Source organism: Oncorhynchus tshawytscha, linkage group LG07 (genome assembly GCF_018296145.1).
Source record: "Oncorhynchus tshawytscha isolate Ot180627B linkage group LG07, Otsh_v2.0, whole genome shotgun sequence".
NCBI lineage: Eukaryota > Metazoa > Chordata > Actinopteri > Salmoniformes > Salmonidae > Oncorhynchus > Oncorhynchus tshawytscha.
Window position 1 is genome coordinate 68,402,966 of NC_056435.1, and position 7,500 is coordinate 68,410,465.

Genomic DNA, 7,500 nt, shown 5'->3' on the forward strand with positions numbered 1-7,500 from the left:
ATCTGCAGAGCTGGGAATATTGTATCCCCCATATATATAACATTATATTGGTTGCAAGAATTTTGAATAGTAATTTAAATTGAACAATTTGAAGTTTTGAATCCGGCGTTGTTTTGCGTATCAATTCATAAACCATGTGCCATGGACATCGAAAATATTTATATGGCACAGCTTTTTGTTCCTTAAATGAAATTATTAAATGTTTTTATTTATCACACTTTTCTTTAACCATTTATGTTCTTTAATACAGGGCCGACATACAAGTTCCTTACTTTTTTACCCTTCTACTTGCCTCTTTCATTTCTGTGGTAATGCTGCAATTAATTGGTTGTAATTTTGGGGAGAGTAGACATTTCCATGTCTGTGTTAGCTACATGTGTGACATAACTACACCAGTCCTATTTATGATATCATTCACAAAAATTAACAAAAATGACTTTTTCAAACATTTACTCGAAAAAAAACATTTTTTTTTAATCAATTAGTATATTTGAGTTTAACCACAATATTTGTTGTATTATTTGTTCTGTCTTTTCAGGTGGATTAAACTGAAATTGCAAGCAACTTTCTAAGGCTTGTTTAAAAAATAAAGATATTTTGTAGATGATTTCCTTTTCAAACAACTGAAAGTGAGCAGGTGTAATCTGAATAAAGGGAAAAAGGCCATTCTTGAATATAGGATGAGACATTCCTACCAATTTACTAGAAAACCTGTTTGGATTTAAGTATAACTTTTGCATGACTGATGCCTTTAGTGAGAGGTCTAATGCTTTAATATTTAATCATTTCTGCCCTCAGAATTCATATTTATTATATAAATAGGCCCTTTTACTTTTGTCTGGCTTGCCGTTCTGAATAAAATTGAATATTTTTTGTTAATTTAATTTAAAAAGCAGGTCACTCGGTGTAGGCAAAACCATAAGCAAATAGGTAAACTGTGATATGACTAAAGAGTTAATCAGGGTGATTTTTCCACAAATAGACAGGTATTTTTCTTTATATGGTAGCAAGATCTTATCTATTTTTTCTAACTTTCTATAAAAATTTATTGGAGTGAGATCATTTCTTTCTTCTGGGATTTGTATACCGAGTATGTCCACATCTCCGTCAGACCATTTAATTGTTGTTTTGTTTTGTTGTGTTGTTGTTGTGCTGTGTTATTATGTTGTTGGATTGTTGTGTTGTTGTGCTGTGTTGTTCTGTTGTTGTGTTGTTGCATTGTTGTGTTGTTGTGCTGTGTTATTGTGTTATTATGTTGTTGTGTTGTTGGATTGTTGTGTTGTGTTGTTCTGTTGTTGTGTTGTTGCATTGTTGTGTTGTTGTGCTGTGTTATTGTGTTATCGTGTTATCGTGTTGTTATGTTGTTGTACTGTGTTATTATGTTGTGTTGTTGTGCTGTGTTATTGTGTTATCGTGTTATCGTGTTGTTGTGTTGTTGTACTGTGTTATTATGTTGTGTTGTTGTACTGTGTTATTATGTTGTGTTGTTGTACTGTGTTATTATGTTGTGTTGTTGTGCTGTGTTATTGTGTTATCGTGTTATCGTGTTGTTGTGTTGTTGTACTGTGTTATTATGTTGTGTTGTTGTGCTGTGTTATTGTGTTGTTGCATTGTTGTTGTGCTGTGTTATTGTGTTATCGTGTTGTTGTGTTGTTGTGCTGTGTTATTGTGTTATCGTGTTGTTGTGTTGTTGTTATTGTTGTGTTGTTGTGTTGTGTTATTATGTTATTGTGTTATCGTGTTGTTGTTATTGTTGTGTTAGAAATTCATTGGAGCTAACAAGTGTTCATGTTGGATCATTTCAAGTACTCCCCCCCCAGTTTCAATGTTTTTTGCCCCCAGACCATGTCCCAGGCTTTCAGAGTTCTGCTTAGTGTTTGACTATTTATGTCATAAACCCTGTTGGTGCACAGTCCACATGTAATGACATTATGTGGCCTTGTTGTCAATATATACATCATCATTGTCTTGATTACACAGCATAGTTATTTTTCTGTTGTGTTGTGTTGCTGTGTTGTGTTGTTCTGTTGTGTTGTTGTATTGTGTTGTTGTGTTGTTGTGTTGTTGTATTGTGTTGTTTTGTTTTGTTGTTGTATTGTGTTGTTGTGTTGTTGTGTTCTGTTGTGTTGTTGTATTGTGTTGTTGTGTTATTGTGTTGTTGTGTTGTTGTATTGTGTTGTGTTGTGTTGTGTTGTTTTGTTGTTGTATTGTGTTGTGTTGTTGTGTTCTATTGTGTTGTTGTGTTGTTGTGTTCTATTGTGTTGTTGTTTTGTTGTATTGTGTTGTTGTGTTCTATTGTGTTGTTGTTGTGTTCTATTGTGTTGTTGTTGTGTTGTTGTGTTCTATTGTGTTGTTGTTGTGTTCTATTGTGTTGTTGTGTTGTAGTGTTGTTGCGTTCTATTGTGTTGTTGTAGTGTTGTTGTGTTCTATTGTGTTGTTGTTGTGTTCTATTGTGTTGTTGTTGTGTTCTATTGTGTTGTTGTTGTGTTCTATTGTGTTGTTGTGTTGTTGTGTTCTATTGTGTTGTTGTTGTGTTCTATTGTGTTGTTGTTGTGTTCTATTGTGTTGTTGTTGTGTTCTATTGTGTTGTTGTTGTGTTCTATTGTGTTGTTGTTGTGTTCTTTGTGTTGTGTTGTTGTATTATGTTGTGTTGTTTTGTTGTTGTGTTGTACTGTGTTGTTGTGTTCTACTGTGTTGTTGTGTTGTAGTGTTGTTGTGTTCTATTGTGTTGTTGTGTTGTGTTTTTGTGTTGTATTGTGTTGTTGTGTGTGTTGTTGTATTGTGTTGATGTGTTGTGTTGTTGTATTATGTTGTGTTGTTTTGTTGTTGTGTTGTACTGTGTTGTTGTGTTCTATTGTGTTGTTGTGTTGTAGTGTTGTTGTGTTCTATTGTGTTGTTGTGTTGTGTTTTTGTGTTGTATTGTGTTGTTGTGTGTGTTGTTGTATTGTGTTGATGTGTTGTGTTGTTGTATTGTGTTGTTGTGTGTGTTGTTGTGTTGTGTTGTTGTATTATGTTGTGTTGTTTTGTTGTTGTGTTGTACTGTGTTGTCTTGTTGTATTGTCTGATTCTCACCTGGTTCCCGGAGATCATGACTGTTCCTGGGGAGGGGCTGGGTCGATATGGAACAGTGGCCCCCTTCGGAGGTGACTGGATACAAGAGGAGAAAGCAAAGAGCATAAAGACAAGAATGTTTTTTACTAAACAATATAAAACAATAAAACATGGTTGTATAACCTTAGGACAGATGAGTTGCAGAAGGTTGGGGCCAACAGACATGGGTTCAAATATTATTTGAAATGTTTTACATTTATTTAAACATTTCTTTCATTCTGGCCGTACTACCTGGTGGGGAAACAGCGTTTAGAATGATTTCAAATAGTCTTTGAATCCAGGTCTGGGGACCAAAAAACTATCAATATGGTGGATTTCAGATGACTAGATAAGGACAAAACAAAAACAGTATTCAGAGAAAGTAGACGTATCTCTGAAATGCTTTGATTCCACAATTACATGAAAGCGCATGCTTGGATAGGGTCATTGTTTCCTCCAGCAGGGATTAAGGTGCCTAGAATAACAATGAGTTGTTAAATCCTCAGATTCTTCTGTTTTTTGGCATTCAGGCTCATCCTCTTAAGTAGAGTCTTCTGGCTGTGGCGGGATAAATTCTCAAGATTGAGAGGGTATCGATTTTTTAGAAATGTAGAAATATCTTCACTTCGAAAACATTGATTGATTGTATTTATTTTCAAATGGAAATATTTGTTACGTACTACTGGAGATCTGACAGAGTATTGATTATAGGCTTATCAATTCATTACTATTAAGTTTCTCTTTCTTATTTGTTCATTTTTTAACATACATTTTTTAACATCCTTTGATATTGATAATTTTATACATTTGCTTAAATCAATTATGATACAATGATCTGTCTGGTTCCTCCGTGTCTGTGGCTGGTAATACCAGGATCCTTTTCGGGGCAATCTAGTGATCTGCACGTTACAAACAAACAACCGTGCTTTCACGACCTGCGGTCTAATCTGTCAATAAAAGTTCACAAGTAGTAAAAGGGGTCAGGGGTCAGGGATCAGAAAGATTAGGAAGTGTACACCACCTCGAGAATGACAGTGCAGATGAGCTTGACACACTGGATGATGGCGTCTTGGGTCCCGGATATCGTCACTCCTCTCTCAGTGGAGTTGGGAAGGAGGTCTCCTGCTACCTGTACTTGTGCCCCCGTGGTCTGTTTAAGATGACAATGGGAAACATGATGTGTGAAAGAGCCAGAAGAGGACTGGTCAACCTTCTCTGAGCCTGATTCCTCTCTAGGTTTCTTCCTAGGTTCCTACCTTCCAGTTTTTCCTAGCCACCGTGCTTCTGCCTCTGCATTGCTTGCTTTTTTGGGGGGGTTTTCTGTAAAAGCACTTTGTGTAAACTGCTTAAAAGGCTTTATAAAATACAGTTGATTGATTGATTGATCAATGGCCATTTTGTTGATGTACACAACATATACCGTACAAAATAAAGTATACAATATAAATGGGACTCCAAACAGCCTCTGACTCTCTCTAACCACCTCTACTGCATTACACTGAGCTGTAAGATCAACAACGTATCTACCATATTGGTTTCAGTTCAGATGTTTATAAAGGAGAGGAGGAGAGGACAGATGTTTATAAAGGAGAGGACAGATGTTTAGAAAGGAGAGGACAGATGTTTATAAAGGAGAGGAGGAGAGGACAGATGTTTATAAAGGAGAGGACATGTTTAGAAAGGAGAGGACAGATGTTTAGAAAGGAGAGGACAGATGTTTATAAAGGAGAGGACAGATGTTTATAAAGGAGAGGAGGAGAGGACAGATGTTTAGAAAGGAGAGGACAGATGTTTAGAAAGGAGAGAAGGAGAGGACAGATGTTTAGAAAGGAGAGGACAGATGTTTAGAAAGGAGAGGAGAGGACAGATGTTTAAGCAAGTGAGACAGAGCCACACTCACCTCTCTGATCTCCTTGATCTTGGAGCCGCCCTTCCCGATGAGAGAACCGCATTGGCTGGCAGGAATGACCAATCGTAGGGTGACGGGGGGCTTGCTGGTGACCGTGCCATTGGCTACCAGAGTTGTGAGGTCCTGGAGGAAACAAACATGAAGTGTTTAGATTCACTATTCCAGTGTCACTCATCAATTAAAACAACAGTTGGCCTAAAAGAACGCAAGCTAAAGCGACATTGATGAACACTGAATAAAAGTCGCAGTACACTATACATTAACATCATATAGTCAAGACCTGGTGTTGTACGACTGCTCTTTGAAGCTATACAACCAGGGGTTGGTTAAATGTTGGTCAAGATGAGTGGTGACTTGTAACATACTCCACATCCCTGTACACAAACCTCCTATACAAACATGTAATCAATATAACCATCGGAGAGTTTACACATCAACGATCCAAATCAGGGAAAGGTTAGCGCTCAATCTCTGTTTGCTGTCTCTATCGATTCCCATATAGATCACAGACAATATTTACCCTGTCGGTCAGATCTAGTCACTTTTAGAAATGACATTCTGTCTCTCCCTCTATTTTATGTTCCTTTAGATGTAGATTGTGACTCTCTTGGCTAAGGCCCTGTGACCTGGCCAGAAAAACTCAGGCTACTAATCTCTGTCTGACCAGTGGCCTGTGACCTGGCCAGAAAAACTCAGGCTACTAATCTCTATGTCTGACCAGTGGCTGTGACCTGGACAGGTAAACTCAGGCTAATAATCTCTACAGTATGTTTGACCAGTGGCCTGTGACCTGGCCAGGTAAACTCAGGCTAATAATCTCTACAGTATGTTCTGATAGCCCTGTTCCTAGACTCAAATAATACCCTGCATTAGAGGGCTCACAGGACCAAGGCTTTATGTCCCATGGTTAGAAATAGTCTCTCTCACACAGAGACAGACTTTTCATTCCCATGCTCACTCTGACTCTCACTCTCACTCTGACCATAATTTAGGTAATAAATATACTCTTAAATCATGGCCCCAACATTGCACACATCAATTAGCCCTTGCAGGACATCGGTAGCATTTAACATGTAAATAGCCTGGCCATCACGTGACGCTAGAGGCTACATGAACTGAACCACTATTACGGTTCCTTTACTTAGGCCTACTCTCCCAATGTGCAATGTTCTCTCCAAATACAATGTGAGTATAAATTATCAAGGGGTTGGGCATATTTCTGTCTCTGTCTCTGTCTCTGTCTCTGTCTCACTCTCTCTCTGTCTCTGTCTCACTCTCACTCTGTCTCTGTCTCACTCTGTCTCTGTCTCTCTCTCTGTCTCTCTCTCTCTCTGTCTCTCTCTCTCTGTCTCTGTCTCTGTCTCTGTCTCACTCTGTCTCTGTCTCTCTCTGTCTCTCTCTCTTGCTCTCTCTCTCTCTGTCTCTCTCTCTCTCTCTCTCTCTCTCTCTCTCTCTCTCTCTCATTCTTAGTGGTATGCTGGTATGGAAATTGCCAACAGGCTTAGGTCTCAATCTCCACAAGAACAGACTATATAATGAATGTCTGATACATTGCTGGATTCTAAGCGTTAAGCAGAATTGGATCATAGAATTATATACACTTTCTCAGCTGAGAGAGATAAAACGTCAATGAAGGTATATTAATCGGTTGTTTAGAACAAATGAGCAGGCATATATTTTTGTAACAGTGGAAGAAAAATGCTTTATATGTCTTCGGAGGAAGATTTCATTGTTTGGGTAGCTTAGTTGATATTGGCTCTTCTTCTCACTCTGCTAAATGTTTGGTTAGCAGTAGACGGTTGGTACTGGCTCTTCTTCTCACTCTGCTAAATGTTTAGTTAGCAGTAGACGGTTGGTACTGGCTCTTCTTCTCACTCTGCTAAATGTTTGGTTAGCAGTAGACGGTTGGTGCTGGCTCTTCTTCTCACTCTGCTAAATGTTTGGTTAGCAGTAGACGGTTGGTGCTGGCTCTTCTTCTCACTCTGCTAAATGTTTAGTTAGCAGTAGACGGTTGGTGCTGGCTCTTCTTCTCACTCTGCTAAATGTTTAGTTAGCAGTAGACGGTTGGTACTGGCTCTTCTTCTCACTCTGCTAAATGTTTAGTTAGCAGTAGACGGTTGGTACTGGCTCTTCTTCTCACTCTGCTAAATGTTTAGTTAGCAGTAGACGGTTGGTACTGGCTCTTCTTCTCACTCTGCTAAATGTTTAGTTAGCAGTAGACGGTTGGTACTGGCTCTTCTTCTCACTCTGCTAAATGTTTGGTTAGCAGTAGACGGTTGGTACTGGTTTAGTTAGCAGTAGACTCTTCTTCTCACTCTGCTAAATGTTTAGTTAGCAGTAGACGGTTGGTACTGGCTCTTCTTCTCACTCTGCTAAATGTTTAGTTAGCAGTAGACGGTTGGTACTGGCTCTTCTTCTCACTCTGCTAAATGTTTAGTTAGCAGTAGACGGGTGGTACTGGCTCTTCTTCTCACTCTGCTAAATGTTTAGTTAGCAGTTAC

At 38.5% G+C, this 7,500-nt stretch overlaps 1 protein-coding gene across 2 annotated transcripts in view; it reads right to left on the bottom strand.

Moving 5' to 3' along the window:
• Positions 1 to 7,500, bottom strand: part of pcbp4 (poly(rC) binding protein 4) — a 137,652-nt gene that overhangs the window by 37,406 nt on the left and 92,746 nt on the right. For both annotated transcript variants that reach the window (XM_042324865.1, XM_042324866.1), the window contains exons 6-8: positions 4,991 to 5,122; positions 4,112 to 4,240; positions 3,073 to 3,147 (exon numbers count right to left, since the gene is read on the bottom strand). In XM_042324865.1, coding sequence (XP_042180799.1) covers positions 3,073 to 3,147; positions 4,112 to 4,240; positions 4,991 to 5,122 — 336 coding nt within the window. The remainder of the gene's footprint in view (positions 1 to 3,072; positions 3,148 to 4,111; positions 4,241 to 4,990; positions 5,123 to 7,500) is intronic.